General features: G+C 34.6%; 3 protein-coding genes and 3 non-coding genes across 6 annotated transcripts in view; 3 read left to right on the top strand and 3 right to left on the bottom strand.

Annotated features, from left to right (window-relative positions):
- Positions 1–3042: 3042 nt before the first annotated feature.
- Positions 3043–3583, bottom strand: LOC108364079 (lysozyme 1-like). Its single transcript, XM_017617642.1, has one exon. It carries the CDS (start codon positions 3552–3554, stop codon positions 3129–3131), a length of 426 nt encoding a protein of 141 aa, XP_017473131.1. The 5' UTR covers positions 3555–3583; the 3' UTR covers positions 3043–3128.
- A 2873-nt stretch (positions 3584–6456) lies between these two features.
- Positions 6457–8815, bottom strand: LOC108364081 (lysozyme 1-like). The gene is made up of 2 exons (XM_017617644.1): positions 8804–8815; positions 6457–6971 (listed from the first exon to the last, which is right to left on the bottom strand). The coding sequence occupies exons 1-2, from the start codon at positions 8813–8815 to the stop codon at positions 6513–6515; spliced, it is 471 nt and encodes a 156-aa protein (XP_017473133.1). The 3' UTR covers positions 6457–6512.
- Positions 8078–8149, bottom strand: TRNAE-UUC (transfer RNA glutamic acid (anticodon UUC)). The gene has a single exon. It is a non-coding gene; the product is annotated as a tRNA-Glu (tRNA).
- Positions 8816–9668: 853 nt separating the features above from the next.
- Positions 9669–19759, top strand: part of LOC108364080 (uncharacterized) — a 15908-nt gene continuing 5817 nt past the window's right edge. The window contains exons 1-2 of the mRNA XM_017617643.1: positions 9669–9712; positions 17734–18181. Coding sequence (XP_017473132.1) covers positions 9669–9712; positions 17734–18181 — 492 coding nt within the window. The remainder of the gene's footprint in view (positions 9713–17733; positions 18182–19759) is intronic.
- TRNAD-GUC (transfer RNA aspartic acid (anticodon GUC)) lies at positions 16473–16544 on the top strand. Its single transcript has one exon. It is a non-coding gene; the product is annotated as a tRNA-Asp (tRNA).
- On the top strand, positions 18480–18551 carry TRNAE-CUC (transfer RNA glutamic acid (anticodon CUC)). Its single transcript has one exon. It is a non-coding gene; the product is annotated as a tRNA-Glu (tRNA).

Raw genomic sequence — 19759 nt, 5'->3', positions numbered from 1 at the left:
TTAGCTGCAATGAATTTACTTCAATAGATTTGTCAAAAAATATATTTTTATATAGTTAATTGTTTTTGGTTTTTCCTTCGCCAGCGTCATGAATTTGAAAGCCCTTCTGAAAAAGCATTCTGCTTATGGAAGGATGGGGTTACCACTAACGACGTATTATCCTCAATCTTGACTTAGTGGGGGTTTATGCCTGAATTACTTTCCATTGTAAATTGACAAGCCCTTTCTTTTGATTCGATACCTTGATTGGGATGTTATTGGCCTCATACATAAAGAGTAAGGTACCAGATTTGATCCTAAATAAACCGTTTAAAAACTACCATCGAACATATGTACATACATACTTTGTATGTATGGCAAAAAAAAACGATTACACTCCTCTTTATATATTGAAATATCTTTTTTACAATTTTATACTTCCTCTTTTTCATTTGCCAACCCCTATTCCGTTTTTACATTACATACTTTATAATTTTTCATACATTCATACACTAATTGTAATAAATACATATTGTTTGAAAATTTTTATTTTTTGCCATTTTTCCAGCAATTATAGTTTAACAAGCGCAAATTTAGCTAATCTCATTTCCTATCCAACTTTGTTTGAAAGCAAAGAAAAATCGAAACAATGCCACTTTGTAAAATTTCTCCTACGCGATTTTCAAGATACAAAGAAAAGATGAAAACAAAAAGAAAACTTTATTCATTCATATTTCACTTAAATTTCGCATAATTCAATGCGCACGCAGCTTTATTGCCCACCGCCACACTTTAGCTGCTTATTCACTTGCGCTTAATTCACGCCTACCATAGCTTCCGAAGGCAGTCAATGAGCTCCCACCACCACCACCAACACCATTACCAGTTGGAGGCACCAGCGTCTTTTCGTAGCTCACTCACCATTGCCTCATTGCCTACCCACCAGCCGACCAGTCTGTACCAACACCAAGCGCAAACTTTATTTTTTCTTTCCTCTTTCGAATTAGTAGATATTGTTTTTGTATTTATTTTGTTTATTTTTGCAGACGCTTTGAACCCGCAAAGCCTTTGGCGGTAATCATAAGATTTAGCTTTACTTCCAACCACTTCAGCTACGCCTCCTAACTGCGCACAATACGCGCCTGCTCAATGAGACGCATACAGTTGAACTTCATTGAATTGTAAACCACTCGAAATTTAAAGTGGTTGCAGTACTAAGTACCGAGTGGCAAATTACCTAAACACAATGCTAACTAGTTATGAGCCTAAGCAAATGCCATTCTTTGGCTTTGCATATTTGTGAAGAAAATTTCTATCGTTTACTCTGATTATAACTGATCTCTGATCCGCAGGGAAAAATTGCATTGATTGACCGCGATTTAGCTATAAAATTTGGCTCAATTATTGCTGCATTATAGCACTTCGAGCGCTATGCGTTCATTTGCGGTTTTGCATTGAAATTACCTACTCGTTTTAATAGCAATGACGCTGTGCGAAAGCATTTCCATTGGAGGTCATAATTTTGTATATTATTCTATCGAATTGTGCCTAATGAAACTTTGAAACGATTTCTCTAACTTGAAAAACCGAATGCATTAATGAAATGCACGTAAAGAATTAGAGGAGACTAATCGGCAGAGCCAATCGGCTCTGTTTTGCATTAGCATCACTGGTCACCAAATACCAGCTTATGGGTTCCCAGCCATAGAATTATTGAAGGCAGCAACCTACTTGAAGGAGGGGCCGTTGCACTGGGATGCCCCTCATAGTCCGAAAGAGAATTTAGTTTGCATTATATATATTGGATTGACAAAAAAAATGAGGTCGGATACACAAACTTCCAAAATACCCTAGGAACTTAGGCCCGACTATAAAAGGATAAAGATACTAGATCAAGGACAGAGGTATTTAAAATTGTAGCAACCATTACGGCTCACTGGCTCACGGGCAAACATGTAACAGGAATGCGGTTACCATATGACTTTCCATAGTTGTCAACTAAATAGAAGGTAGCGAAGAAAGTGACCAGCATTTCCTTTGTAAATGCCGAGGTCTAGAAGCTATTAGGCAAAAAGCTTGATGTTTATCATCACTACGAAAGTGCATCAATGCGTCAATTTTATCGCAGCAAGTTACTATGAAGCACTGCTACCAACCAACAGTTTCTCTATCATGAGACCTCCGAGAACCGACTGAACTTGGTTTAGAGAAGTGTTTTTATGCCCTCCCCGTATTGAAAGTGTTATAAGGATGCCCTCCAACTTTCAAGTCGAGTTGACGGTTTCAAGTTGGCGACAAATATATAACTTCCACGTGTTCGAGGCGCGCCTTGAACTTCGTCAGCTTTGTGCGCTGCTAAATAGTGTCCATCTGCCAGTGCTGCCACACAGATGTGAGCTATCTACCGCCATTTTCTTCTCCTTATTTGGTTAGCTACGAGCTATTCTTCGTTAAGTTCTGACACTTCCATTTTTTAGATTGTTTTGGGCCGGACTATTTCGCTTCTAACCCGCACGCCTATTGTCGCTTGCAGGCCGCAACAAAGTTTTATTTCGTGTTTCCCTTCGTTCCATCCTAGTTTCCATCACTCCAATCGATAGGAGCGAACTTTTCCGGCAACTAATTGCGTTAATAAAAGCTCAGCTTGAAGAGCAAAGCAGCTGACTGTCGGTGGTATGCCAATGCGTTGGGGAAAAGTCACCATTAGGGTTGTTTGCGCCAAAACGATACCGACCAATAGTGAGCAAAATAGGAGCAAGCTGTGATGGGGACCGCAAAAGCGCCAACTTCATTTTTCAGAATTACGCGGTCTGCACCAATTGATCGGGAACCAACAGTCATCTAGAGGCGAAAAAGCCCACCCTTGCCTAAGTGCTCGGAGAACACGTTCTCGTATATCAATCTTACCTACAAGGAATGGAACCTCTTTGTCCGATATGAATCCGGACGGCTTCTTAGAGGAAAAATGAAACCGTTATCATCGCTTCAGTTCAATTTTCATTCTTTTTTTATCCAGTTTTGTGCCTAAGGAACGCTTTCTACACTTTAGAGCCAACGAAAATATGATTCAAATCGCATAATTTTAAAACGCCTTCTCTTTTCACATAATCATATTTTATCTAAGTATTTATTTAGAACCAAATAAGCACTTAGAAGCAAGAGTTAATGCTGGGCAAAGAGCCACTACAGTAACGCCAGGTGGACCAAGCAGACCAACCTTGTTGTCTTTGAATCTTGCGAGCGCAACTCACAGAATTGGCGATATTATCGGTTAACAGAGCATTACAGCTCAGGCTGCATTCGTTGTAGGAGAAGCGTCCATTGGCAGGTTGACACCAGTAGTAGTTGTTGATTTGGAAGATGCCATAATCATTGGAGCCATTCGAGTTTGTTGGGCCGACAACGCCAGTACGGTAAGAGCTCTCGTGTTCGGCAATGCAAGTCCAGCGTGCCAATTGATCCTTTGGCACACCCAAACGATACATCTCCTGTGCCAATGAGCAGCGTGTGAAAGTTTTGCCAACAGTTGGAGCGGCCAAGGCTAAAGCCAGAACGACGAAGGCAACAACTTTCATGTTGATAGTTTAGTTGGTAGATGCAAACTTGTGATTGAAAAGCAGAAATCGCATGGCTTTTATACTGAATTTGCTGCAAAAAATTAAATGTGCATCTTAATATCATTATCTATATTTGCAGGTGGCGAAAAGGGGCGATAAGAATATCTTTGTATTGCCCAGTTAAATAATTGCAGGCGTAGATTTTGTGAAAGTGTTTTGCTTCAATTGAAAGTAAACAAAAACACAGTGCTCAAGTGATGTTATCTGCGTCTAGTTACTATTATACATTTTGCATTTCTTTTTGAGACCAGCTCTTACTTGAAGTATATATATGAAAATGGAAATACACTTGGAAGTTATTTTGCCAGACAAATGTGGATTACTGTACTACGAGTATTCTTCTTGAAGTCGTTATAGTTATAAAGGCCATACATGATATTCAAGTAGGCAACTCTTTAAGTTTGTGAACTGTTTTCAACTGCTTGTCGGTTACCAGACAGTGCTGCCATAGCAATTTTTTCCATCAAATGTCTAGAAAAAAAGTACTAAATCATGTGAAATCTAAGTTGAACATTTGAGAACAAATTCGTATGTATGGCAGTGGCTAAACGAGCAAGCTTCCAGCAGTACGAATGCCGTCAGCGCGATACATGTAGTCTGTTCCAATAGCAGTCCGGTTTACAGGATTTAGTCAGAACTTACAGGAAGTCCTTTCTGTTGACATAAAGCCTGTAAGTGGGAACACTTTTGAGAGACTAACTGAGCAACTGTTCCTAGTCAGTTTTTTCCCTGTAAGTTCGTGAAAAGTGTCAAACGATCAGCATATTTGCATGTTCAAACAAAAACGGAAAGCAGTGAAAGCAACAAACCTTATATTTGTAAAAAAAAAAAATGGAAGTAAACAACGAAATATTTGAATATGTATAGCTTTTAATAATTATTTAGAGATATTTCAACCAAATCAGTGTTGTACCAATGACATGTAAACAAACCGACTGACGTTTTTACCGGAAATAGTGCTTTTTGCGTTCCCTTGCACTTCTGCATCTGTTCTCCTTTTACTCTCACTTGAGAGACTAAAATTTTAGTTTGACAGTTCCACAGGTTTTAGTCCGAAGTTCAAAGGAACAGACTAATAATTTTAAATTTTTTTCTGTTTTTGGTTTTTCCTAATTACGAAAAAACCTCTGTGAAGTGCAGAACCAAATCAAACGACGAAGAAAATTGATTCAAGTTGAACATTTGAAGACACACTTACAAAGCGGCTGAGTTTGGTTAATGTAAACAAAATTGTGGTTAATATTACCAAATCATTGTCGAAAATATTAACCAAGGCATTGTTAATATTAACCAAAAATCACGTTGATTCCCTTTCAAGTTTGAATTTGGTAATATTAACCAATTTTTGGTTGACTTTTCTCTCATTGCATGAGCGCCGTAAGAGTTACATATACAAACTACTATAACTTGCTTACTGGTTATCAGTAGAGAAGATAAACATGTGTGCGAAAAATCGCGATTTAAAATTAACGAAATATGCTCAATAAAAAAATGCACGATAATTAAGAAGTTCACAAGGTATACATTACTGTCGTAAACTTTAAAAGCTTAAATAAATGTTTAGAGAACTTGACACCACAACCAACTATTTTTTAACACTTTAATAAAACGACATTTATGCCCTTTTCGGTACCACTTATGAAAATTCCATATACAGTGACTCATTCAAGTGTTCACATGTTAAATTTTTTAATATCCCAAAGGTTTTTCAAGTTATAATTTATTTATTATTGTTTCACAAAAATATAACTCATGCTTTAAACAAAACCATATAAATCAGATTTTCAAACTTATTACCAGGGAACGGATTTTTAGGACCTAAAAACCTATAAAAAANAACTTGACACCACAACCAACTATTTTTTAACACTTTAATAAAACGACATTTATGCCCTTTTCGGTACCACTTATGAAAATTCCATATACAGTGACTCATTCAAGTGTTCACATGTTAAATTTTTTAATATCCCAAAGGTTTTTCAAGTTATAATTTNATCGCGATTTAAAATTAACGAAATATGCTCAATAAAAAAATGCACGATAATTAAGAAGTTCACAAGGTATACATTACTGTCGTAAACTTTAAAAGCTTAAATAAATGTTTAGAGGACTTGACACCACAACCAACTATTTTTTAACACTTTGAAAATTAATAAAACGACATTTATGCCCTTTTCGGTACCACTTATGAAAATTCCATATACAGTGACTCATTCAAGTGTTCACATGTTAAATTTTTTAATATCCCAAAGGTTTTTCAAGTTATAATTTATTTATTATTGTTTCACAAAAATACAACTCATGCTTTAAACAAAACCATATAAATCAGATTTTCAAACTTATTACCAGGGAACGGATTTTTAGGACCTAAAAACCTATAAAAAAAGGCAAAATAAAATAACGAAACAGGCTGGAAAAGGCAAAGTAAAATAGCAAAATAGGCAGGGAAAGGCACTAGAAATCGCAAAAAAGGCAAAAACCGAAAAATAATCAAAAAATACATTTATTTTAGAAATGTTTATTTTACATGTAAAAAGAGGAGAACTATAAATTAGTTTCATTATACGTGTGTTGATACAACTGGCGCCCAATTAGAATATGGACTTTTTCCTTGCGCTTTACAATTAAAGGTAGAAAAGGCAAAAAAGGCTAATATTAAAAAAAAGGCAAAAAAGGTAAAAAAGGCAACATCAAATGTGCATATCTCTATAAATAAACACAATCTCTTCAGCAGAAAAAAAGGAAATTTCCATAAAATCAGTTCCCTGCTTATTACAAACTTTATAAAAATTGAATTGAATTGAATCTTAAAACATTATTGGATATGCAGTTTTATAGCCCAAAGAATTCTAGTCTAATAAAGGGCTAAAAAATCGCGTTGATTTTTTAATAACAAACAACACTTCACCAATGCACTTATAAGCAGTCAGCAATGCTGGGCAAAGTACCGTTACAGTATTTCCACGTGGCCCACGCAGTCCAACCTTGCATACGCAAAATCTTTTGAGAACAAGTCACCGATGCTGAAATGTCAGTAGTGAGTAATTCATCACAGCTAAGGCTACACTGATTGTAGGAGAAGCGTCCATTCGCAGGTTGACACCAGTAGTAGTTGTTGATTTGGAAGATGCCATAATCATTGGAGCCATTCGAGTTGGTTTTGCCGACAGCGTCAGTGCGGTAAGAGCTCTCGTTTTCAGCAATGCAAGTCCAACGTGCCAATTGGTCCTTGGGTACATCCAAACGAAGCAATTCCTGTGCCAACGTACAGCGTGTGTAAGTTTTGCCAAAAGCTGGAGCGGCCAAGGCCAAGGCGACAACGACAAAGGCAAAAACTTTCATGTGGATTGGATGAGGGGTAATAGATTGTGTGAACTACATAGAAGTAATTGACTTATAATGGAATTTTAAGAAAGTGTTCTGCTTTTATAGTAAATTTTTTAGGTTGTAATTATCGGCCGTTGACAGGTGGCAAGTAAAAAGATAAGAGAGTGATATCTTACCTAGTAAGAAAATCGAAGTTCAATTCTACATGGGAGCGATTTCATGTCGAGAGGTCCAAATATTTTGGTTATTGGCGTAAATTGTTCTAAAAATTGGCTTAATGCAAGCTTGAAAAAATTGTAGACTGAAAAAAAAAAATTTAATTTAATAATTTTGGAAGTTATTTACTCTTGAAATTTTTTTAAATAAAAATATCTATGTTTTTAATTTTGTGGCAGCTTTTAGGCAAGAATTTATTTTTTGAGCAAATGGTATTAGAAATTATATTTTTTCGTTTACAATTTGTAGGGCTTTTTTTATTTATATTTTATTTAAAATTGTGGGATTTTCCTTATGTATGTAAATTTCATGCAAAAAAATACAAATAAAAAATGTTATAAAAATGTTAAAAAGAACCGAAAATATTTCACTACAAAAACTGTACCAAAATTTTCAACAATAAATAAATCTCAAAATTATTAAATTAAAAACTTAAGTCTTTTCAAAAAATTTCAACCAACCTGACGGCCCTTTTCTTGTTGGCTACGCAAAAAAGTCGTGATTTAGGCACAAACGCACAAATGTTTAAACTTGAATATTTTTTCAAAAAGACAAGTATGCACGTAATTCGTAACTTTATCACTAAAATGCACGCTTGTGAAATTCTGTTTACATCGCGACATTCAGATCGTGCGGTACACTACACACTTATTGTCTACTCCACAAATAGAGGCATGCTCGATTTTNATCGTGCGATACACTACACACTTATTGTCTACTCCACAAATAGAGGCATGCTCGATTTTTATACAAGTATACTCCAGCCTTTGAAAAAGCAAAATGTTCCACATATGCCGTCAGCTCTCCACAAACTTGACTGGGTTTGCTCACTGAGCCAAGAAGATACATATATTTACGTATTTAAAAACAAAATACTAAAAATTTAAAATTGCATCGATAGTAATAAAAAAAAGTAAATAAATAAAGAAAAAAATAACTTCCCATCCCGGGAATCGAACCCGGGCCTTCTGGGTGAAAGCCAGATATCCTAGCCACTAGACCATATGGGACATTGGAATTTATCTGCTCATTGCAGTACATTAGCTGTTATCTGTTAGCTTCTTACAGTAGTACTAACAGAGACTGTTAATGTAACAGGCCGATTCGTACGAACAGCAGTGCTGGTTATTGGCATTCTGCTAACCGTTTCAGTTGGTAACATCGTAATTTTAACACAAATGTATCCAATTTTGCACATACAGTGAAGTGAAAACATGAGTCCATGGTGACTTCTGTTAAACATTCGCAAGGTTTTTATAGAAATATTTTTTTTTATAAAAATATGGTCTTTGCTTTAACCAAATTCATATAAATCAAAGTTTAGATTTTTAAACAGAGCTTAGAAAATTCAACAAATTTTCATCAAAATTTTGAACTATTTAATCAGAATTTTTGGAAGAATTTTGGGCATGCAATTTTATGCAAGTTTTAGTCGGCTTTAAAATCGCATTGATTTAAAATATTTTTAATATTTTTTGCTGACGGCTTTTGCACCTTTTTTGTTGTATGCATGGAGCCGAAGACGTCGATAACGATGTTTAACCGGCGATTTGTTTTAACCAGATATTGATTAACCGCCCCTTAATTATGCTGCATTTTATTTTTAAAATTTCGTCATATTAAAGTTTTTCTATTGAGCTGCATCAAAACGCATGTGCATATACAGTATCGGTCATATCTATAGCACGCCATTTCAAAGTGATATTGTGTGCCACTTATGTTTATTTATTTATTTTTAAGAATTTTCAATTAAAATACAGTTCTTTCTCTAACAAACCCCATGTAAACCCAAGTTTAACAATTTGTAGAACACTTCAAAAAAGTGCAACAAATTTTCACCTAAGTTTCAAACTTTTTTCTCGGAAGTGTTAGAATTTTTTCGAGTACACAGTTTTTTAGCCACTGCAATTTTAGCCTGATAATGTGCCAATTTCAAGTGGCTACGAATTACCGTTAATTTTTTAGAATTTTTTTTGTCGCATTGGCTTCCCTATAATGAATAAACTCAATTTATTTGTATATGGATGAAAACCGCAACACCCATGGAGAAAAAAATTCTAAAAAATCAACGGTAACTTTCAGTCACTTGAAACTTGCACATTATCAGACTAAAATTGATCGGGCTATAAAACTGTGTATTCAGAAAAATTCAAACACTTCTGAGAAAAAAGTTTCAAATATATGTGAAAATTTGTTGCACTTTTTAAAGTTTTCTACAAATTGTTAAACTTCGGTTTATATGGGGTTTGTTAGTGAAAGAACTGTATTTTAAGTGAAAATTCTCAAAAATAAATAAATAAACATAAGTTGCACACAATGTCACTTTGTAATGGCGTGCTATAGATATGACCGATACTGTATGTATGTGTGTATATACTTTTTACATTTACCCTTATTTGGTTTACAAAGAAATAAATTCAATTTTATTGCAATAAAAGCAAACTCTTTGTGTATGTTAGTCATGTACGTGTCCAATTATTGCCATCGGAGCAAGCGTAGCATAATAAAATATTGCAAAATTATAAAGAAATGCTTGATAGGAAATTCAAAGAAAAGTCAGTAATGAAAAATAGGTAAATGTTAAGAATATTGATAGCGTACAAGTCTAGGTAGAAGAATATGAGAAGATTTCTTATGAAAAGCAAACATATTAAATTAACTAGATATTGTTTTTGTTACTTATTTTAGCTTAATAACAATTCATATTCAATTTTATTGAGTGCATTTTTCATAAAATTTCCCATAAAAATATTAATTTTAGTGGCAAAAATTTTTAGTCTATTTTGTTTGAGTTTTATTGAGTTTAAGAATATTTTTGTGTTCTTCTCCTAATTCAGCAAATTTTTTTACTACACAAATATGAGGGACTAAAATTTGGATCGAAATAATTGACAGTTGTACAGAAGGTTCTCTGCGATCCGGTACTGCGCTTCAAATATGTATGTATGTAACCGCAGCGCATGGTAAAAATTATACCGGGTGTAGTAATAAGAGTGAGACAAAAGATTTGACACTTCTTATTTGGAAATTTGCTTGAAAAAATTTCTTTAAGAATGCCAAATGTCAAGAAAACTAAGAAAATAAAGCGATAAAACTGCTTATAATTTCACCGTGGCTGCAGCGTCACAGCGCACAGGGCGGCATTTTAAGTAAAGCCGGCCCTGTTAAATTCAAATTGATATTGTTATTGTTTATTTATTTATTTTGAATAATTATACCCGAGCGCACTTGTGCACAAGGGTATTATAACTTTGTTCACATAACGGTTGCATGTAACAGGCAAAACGAATAGAGATAGATATAGACAAATATATACTTGTAAATAAATGATCAGGATGAAAAGAGAAATCGATGAAGCGGTGACTGTCTGTCCGTCTGTCCGTCCGTCTGTGCACTCGATAACTCGAGTAAAAATTAAGATATCTTAACGAAACTTGGTACATGTACTTCTTTCGGGCGTAGGACAGATGGTATTGAAAACGGACAATAACCACGCCTACCTCCCATATAACGGTAATTTTCAGAAATACGTAACCTGCGATATTTCAGTAACTACTGAAGATTATTCACTCAAAATTTATATTTACAATAAGTTTTAGACGAAAAATAAGAATATTATAAATTTTTGGAAAATGGGCGTAGCCACGCCCACTTGTGGTTACATGTGTATATCTTGGCAACCGCTGCACCGATTTCTTCCAAACTTGGTACAGTTGTTGGCTTTGGTACAGCATACCAAATGGCCGAAAATTTCGGACAATAACCACGCCCACATTCCATATAAGGGTTATTTAGCGAAATACGAAATCTTCGATAAATCAAATTGACACTTGCAACAATTCTTTACCAAGAAATACGTTTATGGTAAAATTTTGGAAAATGCGCGTGGCACCGCCCACTTATGATCACATATATGTATCTCGGTAACCGTTCTACCAATTTGTACCAAACTCGATGTGGTTATTGTGCTTGCCACATAAAAGCAAAGCGTTGAAAATTATTGAAATCGGCCTAAAATTACGACCGCTTTTCATATAACAATAAATTTCAGAAATTCTTGAAATTTCAATATTTCGAAATTTAAGGACGCTAACTTACTTAAAATTGATACACCCCGGCTTACCATGTAGCGGTAGCTTGCGGAAAGGTGAAAAACATATATTTAATACTTGCGCCGGGTATCTAATGTTCGGCTCCGCCCGAACTTAGACTTTCTTACTTGTTTTCATTTAAAATATAGTTCGATCCATAAGAGAGACCACATAAATAAAAATGTCAAAGCTTACACAAAGTTCACACAAATTTATCAAATTTCAATAAAAATTTCAACCCCTTTATTCAAAATTTTCCAGTTTGAAGCCCAACCAATTTTAGTATAATAAAGCGCAAATTTCAAGTCGCTAAATGTTACTTGGATTTTTTAGAACTTTTTTTTGTCAAAGGTGTCGAGCGTTTTCTTCCATACAACGCATGAATAAAATGTATCTTTATATGGAGAAAAGGCTTAACACCTGCGACAAAAAATGGCTACAAAACTGCATACTCGAAAATTTTCAAAAAATTCTGAATAAAAAGTTCGAAAATTTCAGGAAAATTTTTATAAAATTCGACAAACTTTTGAGATCTTTTAAATATATAAATAAAAAATTTAACCTTTGATATCCGCATGGCACGATGTTATCTACACTATACTACACATGGTCGCTGGATCGTGGATAGACTTATGCTTACGGTGACCATGCGTACTTTATTTCATAGGACAGTCCTTTTTCCAGTCCTTTGACTTTATTTATTTTTCTAAAAATGTATTTTCTTCTTTATTTCAAAACCTGTCCTTTGAAAGTACTTGTTTTTTGATACGATGTCAGACATTACGTTATTTCACATATTACAGCATAGTAGATACACATTTTGTAGAAAGAGCAGAAAATACAAAAAAGCTGGAGAGAGGTTAAGTTACTTTAAATTCTACTCAGTATAAGCAATGTAGAGAGTCACACTTCAGCTACAAGCCCAGTATAGTGGCGTGACCTTATGTGTGCCCCATATACCATCTCATGTAAACTATCCACTTATTTTCCGGATAAGGCTGTGAATACTCAAGGATTCTCAGTCCGCTGGCCAAACGTAAAAGATATGTTTCAGATTACGTTTTAGTATTTAGGTCATTGAAATACGAATATCGTGACCCTTACCATTTTACTTTTGGATGTGTTTTTGGACAACGTTCGTTACCATACTGTAAGCTACGACAGCTGATGCGCTATATGTGGATACAAGCCCCATCTTTGACTGTGTTCTTTTTTAATATTATGCTTCCGGTAAAGCTCGCATAATATTATTATATATATGCGCATAACGAAAACTTGTACTGTACTTTTTTATTATACAACATGGTCACCGTACTTATGCTACGTTATCGATCGCAGCCTTGTACTGATCTGTCTCGACCTAAACCCACAAACGGTTGTAGTGTCAAATACGAAGATTAAAAATAAGAAGAAACCCGTATCGGTTGCTGCAATCCACTTTGCATTCTAAACTAAACAACTATGTACATACAAATACCAGTTATTTAACCATTGTTCTGGCATTTTCTAAAATGCTGCACTGTTATACATTTGCAATATTTATTTATTACATTTTCCCTGTAACTATGACCTGATGATGCATACATACATACAGACATACTTTCTTCTGGTTATTCCCGTTCATATAAATTACAAAACTGTATTCATTACGTTTACTATCAATCCAGCAATACTATAATTTGTGCATACTTGCGCTAACCCTATTCTTCTTTAACGGTTCCTTATTGACCGTTCAATATAATTTTCTTCACTTCAACTTCAACTTTTGACAATTTGGAATTCCAAAGCGCGGATTATGACAGTTGTCTTTACAGCTTATTGTTAACCATTTCGATGAGGGCATCGAGCGAGGAGTGGTAAAGGAAAAAAGTTCAGTATGAATACATATAAAAAAAAACTATAAACAGTTGTAGTTTGAATATAAAAAAATAAAGGTATCCATTTTTAAGTACAAAAAATAATAATACAATAACACATTTAAGTTTTATACGCGTACCTACACAAAATCTTGAATGAAAACCTAAGTGCACTGTTCTGTAGGCGTTAATCGGAATTCCATCAGCGACAGGTGTCAGTGGCGATTGCCGGCTTGCCAAACAATTGTGTCCGCCGTAACGTGGTGTAGATTGTCAATAAAACATGTATTGAAAAACAGTAAAAACAAAAACAAAGAGGCATTGGAAAAACGTACAACGCAATTTCTAGGCTTTGGTTTTGCTTACCGGCTGCTAGTTGCGAGTTGCGGTCAGTTAACTTGCATTGGGCGGCGGTTCTCGGTTTATTTTGTAAAAACAATAATATTTTATGGTTTGTTTATTATATCTATAGTCACATACTTATGTCGGTATGTATGTATTAGCATATTTCTTTATTTTGTTTTTAAAAAAAATTCTTAGCTATGCATTTTCTCCGCATTAATATTTACTCAGTGTTACATTCATAATCGCATTTTTTTGATCACCTTAAAAAATTATTATGCATTTCTTGTCATCAGCAAACGCTTGCCAGTAATCAGGTATGCATTTTCATAATTATATTCATTTTTTCTGTTGCTCGAGGACATCCAAGCGGTTTAAAGAAACTTAACCTAATGCGAAAGAGGCGCCGAGTAGCCTTTCTTTATGTCTAGTTTATGGAAATTTGGTTTTAATTGTTTCTATTGTAAGACATACAAGAAGTAAAGAATGGCAGCTTGTAAATTATAATTCTTATGAGTCACATAAGTATGTATTTCGTATTGGTTATGGTCTTTATAATAAAAATCATAGTTTAACCGTTAAAATTTGGTTTTTGTTTTTCCGACCAAATTTAATCATTATTTAAGGCATTTTATATTTTCGATCAAGAATAATCTTTTTTTATTATATCTTTTTCTATCAAATAAATCTATACAGTGCTGTTACCTTTCAAAAGGGTGGAAAAGTGTTTCTAACATAAATTAGGCATATTCAGGACATCGGTAGCTAGATCGGCGTGTTTGTTTCTACACGAGTTCTCCCTGGCCTGGAAACCTTGCGCAAGTCGTTTGAGTTTCTGGTAAATGTTTGGGTTTTTTCCTGTCAGCTATCATTTCAAGCTCTACGCATTCGCGTATTTCGATCTCGCATCCTTCTTTTACACCCAAATAGCTCGCAATGTGCCCTCAAAGTATCTAAGGGTAGAAAAGGCCCATTATAGTTGACTACTATCGTTTTGGCATTATTCTGTTGAGGCCCTGAAATTTATGTTCTACAGCATAATCATTTGTATCATTTCCTATGCCCAAACGCACTTGCTTACATATGTATATGTATGTATGTATGTCAAAATATTTTACATTTATCTGTTAATTTATCTTAAAACTCCAAACCGAAAACAGCCACTCTACGTCAATCTATCTGCCTGTATAGCGGTTTTATCAGTGAATCTTAATAATAAAGAAAATAAAATACTTACGTAGCATGCGCCTTCTAAATTTAGACGCGGTAAACTTGAAAACCGCTGCGCAGGCGCAACGAAAACCACTGCTGAGGAAAATTTTTTGCCTAATTTTTGTTTTATTTCTGCATTCTTTTTTGCTTTTCATTTCTTAATTGCATTAAAAGTTGCCGCTGTCACGCCTGCACTCAACGCAAAGCTTTAGACAGTTCCACGTTGTTTTTGTGCGATTAAATCCAACCAGCGTGCGTGTTCGAGCCTATGCTAATTGCATTGATTTAACGTCAAATTAAAGTTGTTGCACAAATTGTTATTATTTGGATAAAAATATTTGACAAACCATTTATTACGGATAATATTAGGCGAAATCACTGCAAGTAGGAAGTTAAAAAGTGGAAGCCCCATCCAAATAAATTTTAGTAGTTCAGGATATGAAATATTCAAAGGCTACTAGTAGGATTTTTTTAATTTTATAATTAAAATGTTAATTTATTGTTGTATTGTAATTGTTACAAAAAAGCTTCTTGTTTTGTGTGACTCCTCATTTATACCTACGGTGAGCAGATTTCTGCATCGAATCCGAACATACAATTTTGTTTTTAGAATAAAAAGGCTTAATACAGTTTTACTTAAAACAAAACAAAGAGAAAAATAATTTAAAAATGTTTATTATATTTGTATGAAAATATAACTTACTATCTAAAAAAAAAAAAAAACAAAAACATGTAAATCAAAATTTAAAAATTTGTAGGGATTTGAGTAAATGTTTATCACAATTTGAAACATTTTAATCAGATTTTGTAGAATATAAAGTGCAATTTGGAAGAAGTTTGGACTTATCATTGATTTTTGGGAATTTTTTCATTGCATTTTCTTCCATACACAGTATGTTCAAAAATGTTCAAAAATTTTGTAAATCTTAGCTACTTGAAATTTTCGCTTTGAATCGAATAAGTTACAAACCTGCATACTCGGAATGTTTCTAAGAAATCTAATTAAAAAGCTCAAAATTTTGATGAAACTTTGTCAAAGTTTGCTAATTTTTGTACAAAGTTTCAAATTCTGACTGACATGGTATTTGTTAGATAACGAGCCACACTTTCATAAAAAGGAATAAACAATAAGGCTGAATTTCTTTATTCATTCTGAACGTTTGGAATAAACTTTTTTGTTTACTTATTCTTTAGAACGTTCCTGATGATATGTTAACGTATATTTCAAACGTATTCTGTTTATTCCGGCTGTGAAATGGGATTATCCGGAACGTATAAAGAAACGTAGCCTAAATAATCGAAAGAGAATAGCCAAAGAAAGCTAAAATCTCTCTCCCTAATTATATTTTCGCAACTCTATCTAAAACTTATGTTTTTCATATCCACGATTTTTTGATGGTATTAGTATTATTTTTTAATAATTTCGTTAATTATATTATTATTTTGTTAATAAGGATGCTGGCTATGTTTATGGCTCACTTATATGCTATGTCCTTTGTGATAACGAAAGTGCTGCCTCGTTTGTATAGGGAGAAAACACTGAAATTCGGGACTTAATCGGTACAAATATGAAAAATCGGGACACTTATACGTCCCGTCTTTTAAAAAATATTCAGCGGTACAATATTCTCAAAAACGGTACTATCCCGTCAAAATCGTACGAATGGTCACCGTATTTATACCTCTTTTCGTTAAAGAGCGTTAACATAAATTTCATCTGTTATCCTTCACATCCTTTACATATGTTATGATTCACATAAGGTCCTACTGTTAACAAAACATAGTTAACTCATTCTGCTTTAGTACTGCTTTAAAAGCGGCGTTCTTAACAGTCCTCGGTAGTATAGTGGTCAGTATCCCCGCCTGTCACGCGGGAGACCGGGGTTCGATTCCCCGCCGGGGAGGTATATTTTTTTTTGTAATAAATATATTATTCGTTTTTTTTAATTCACTCCTATGCACTTGAATAATGCTTTTTCTTGTTTTCCTGGGTATTTTTTTTAACTTTTACAGGTCTATTCTGCAACTCATAAGCCGGTAACAAAACATTGTCTCCCAAAATATGCAATGCCAGATTTTCCACAATTTTTCATGAATTGCTGAATATATTAACTTAAAAACACTCAAAAAAATTTTCTGAACTAAACTTCATCCCCCGTTTAAAATTTCACTTATCAAATCTTTCAGACCAAAAAATATTTTAATTTATTTTTTCTATCTACATAAGTAACGCCCGGCATTTCACATTTCACACCCATCGCATAATTTAATTAACTCCACAATTACGCCCAACACATCTGACAAGTGAGTGAAAAATTACAGAGACAATTAACGTATTTTCCTGCTGTCCATTTAGTGTCATTTTTATGGCGATTTTCCTCCACCTAAGCAACAAGCGCTGCGCGTGTGGGCTATCAGCAAAATTAAAAGTAAATAACGAAGAACATAAATTACCTACATTCAAATGCATACTTGTAAATACAAAAAAGTCATGGACTACGCCGTAGTAAAACACGTTTAGCGGCGACTGTAACGTTGAATATAATAACGCTTTAAAATTTCAAAGTTGGTGGCGAAAAGCTGACGACAGCAACAACTTAATCACAATCAGTGGAAAAGAAGACGTGGTACAAAATTTCTGTGTATGTATGTATGTGTGTGCAGGATAACGACGCAGTCGTCAGGGTCGTCAAAGTCTGAAGGCTAGTTAGGAGTGCAAATAGTTGCTGAAAGAAAGAAATTCTTCCAAGCCCACAACATTAATCAAACTGTGCTGGAGTCGGCAAAGTGCATGCGCATACCCATCCCTAGGTATAAATCAAATGTAAAAATGCCTTAAGTGAAAAGCGGCAGTCAAATTAGTTGTCTAATCGATACACTCGCTGCGCCTGCGCAGTACTCAATTAAAGCTTTCAACTTCATTAGCCGGCTGGCAGTTAAGCAATGCATTATCGAAACTTGCATACTCCAGCCTTCAATGTTACTTGCAATTGATGAAAATTTTTATTTATTTTTTTGCCTTTTTTTTAATTTTTTAATATTCACTTCATTAATAATAAATAATCATTTTCTATTTGCTATTTCTCCTTGCAGTGACATCTCCGCCTATTATCAGCAACGCTACGCGCCCACCATTCGGCAGCTTCACCAGCAGCAGCAGCAGCAACAGTTGCCAACACAGCATAAAAATCATCATTCGCATCAACGTCAACAACGCCACATAAACAACTATCCGATGGCGCCAAGTGTTTGTCAAAATTCGCCAAAATTAACTGCACCCTCTACGCATGTAGCGACGGTGACCACGACCATAGGCGGTGCTGTTGCTGGCGCTGATGGTCCCGGTGTTACCACCATCTCTGCACCATCCATCACGCAAAAGAGCAATTGCGGTGGCAGCAGTATTAACGGCTCCATGGCTTCGTATAAAATGTCAAGTTCGGAGAATAGCTGGTCGCAACCTGTTTTCAATAAGGTGCGTAAGCAATTCAAGGATATTTTAAGTTGTATACATAAGTTTCACTTTCCATCAATCCGCGCAGTAAATTAAATGTAATTAATGCAGGTAGTTGAAAAGTGCTGCTAGTGAATGTTAGCCAGCATAAAGCATGTGCTGTAAATAGCACTCAACTAACAGCGCATTGCGGTATTTTATTTAGCAGTGTAGTTAACTGCTGTAACCTGTCCGCATTGCATTTGCTGCTTTGCAACGGATTTAACAGTTTCTTCTCTCTAGCAGTCCGTTGTAAGTGAGCGCCGTAATGTAAACTACAAGTATTGGTTGGCATGTTGCGTGCAGTGGCTGTAATATTACGCTTTTAGCTATTTGTTGTTAACAGTCCCGTATTGTCTAGTGGTTAGGATATCCGGCTCTCACCCGGAAGGCCCGGGTTCGATTCCCGGTACGGGAAATATGGCTTTTTTCATTTCATTATAACCAAACCGGAACATTGTTTTTTTTGTTAATTATATATTTAAANTATGGCTTTTTGCATTATAACCAAACCGGAACATTGTTTTTTTTGTTAATTATATATTTAAAATTGTATGTATTTAAAAAGATACATTTGTTTTAATTATATATGTATATTAATAGCCACATAGAGGATTGCTATTTCTTTGAAATTAATTATATTAGTATTTCAATACATACGTAATTTGATATATAAAAAAGTTCTTCTGTGAAAAAATTACATACTTATTTAAAAATTATATTATTATATTCCCCTATTTTGCTCCAAATACAATTACTCGCGAGGACCGCTTTCCAATTTAAGGCTGTGTGCTTAATTTAGGTGTTTAAACCATGGAATGTGCTCGTCTCCATCCAGAAAATAAATCATTCGCAAATAATGCAATTGAATCTATATATCAAGCCGTGACCGCCAAAAAGATGTAAGCGACATATTTTCCAAAATTTTCTTTTTGATGCAGAAACGGATGCATTTCGGTTAGGGCTAGATATGTATGTACATACATATACATAGTTTTTTTTAACAATGTTGTACAACTAAACAATTTATACAAAGTTTGTAAAANCGAAAATAAATCATTCGCAATTAATGCAATTGAATCTATATATCAAGCCGTGACCGCCAAAAAGATGTAAGCGACATATTTTCCAAAATTTTCTTTTTGATACAGAAACGGATGCATTTCGGTTAGGGCTCGATATGTATGTACATACATATACATAGTTTTTTTAACAATGTTGTACAACTAAACAATTTATACAAAGTTTGTAAAAATTTATAGTCTATGGTTAAAATTTTATTAAAATAAAACCTTCCCGTACCGGGAATCGAACCCGGGCCTTCCGGGTGATACTAACCACTAGACAATACGGGACTATTGAGGTCTATCTGCCAAGCGATGTAGTTATATTTTTGTGCTACTCCCCTGCAANATTGCGGTCTATCTGCCAAGCGATGTAGTTATATTTTTGTGCTACTCCCCTGCAAAAATCGCGACTACTCCATGCATGCATGTAAAGAGTACTCCCGAAGGACCAAGGAGTACTCCAAAATTAACCACAATTCATATAAAAAAGTCCTGAAACAGCCCCACACACAAGCAGCATTTGCAATGGCGTCTTTTTAGCTGAGTCGCTAAATCAACC

The sequence above is a fragment of the Rhagoletis zephyria genome, unplaced genomic scaffold (assembly GCF_001687245.7).
Source record: "Rhagoletis zephyria isolate East Lansing unplaced genomic scaffold, Rhagoletis_zephyria_1.1 Rzeph_scaffold_01458, whole genome shotgun sequence".
NCBI lineage: Eukaryota > Metazoa > Arthropoda > Insecta > Diptera > Tephritidae > Rhagoletis > Rhagoletis zephyria.
Note: the sequence above shows the minus strand (reverse complement) of the source record. Positions and strands in the feature narration are given on the sequence as shown.

Bases quoted from the DNA above. Each gene is read 5' to 3' on its own strand.
- LOC108364079 (XM_017617642.1), bottom strand. From the start codon at position 3,554: ATGAAAGTTGTTGCCTTCGTCGTTCTGGCTTTAGCCTTGGCCGCTCCA.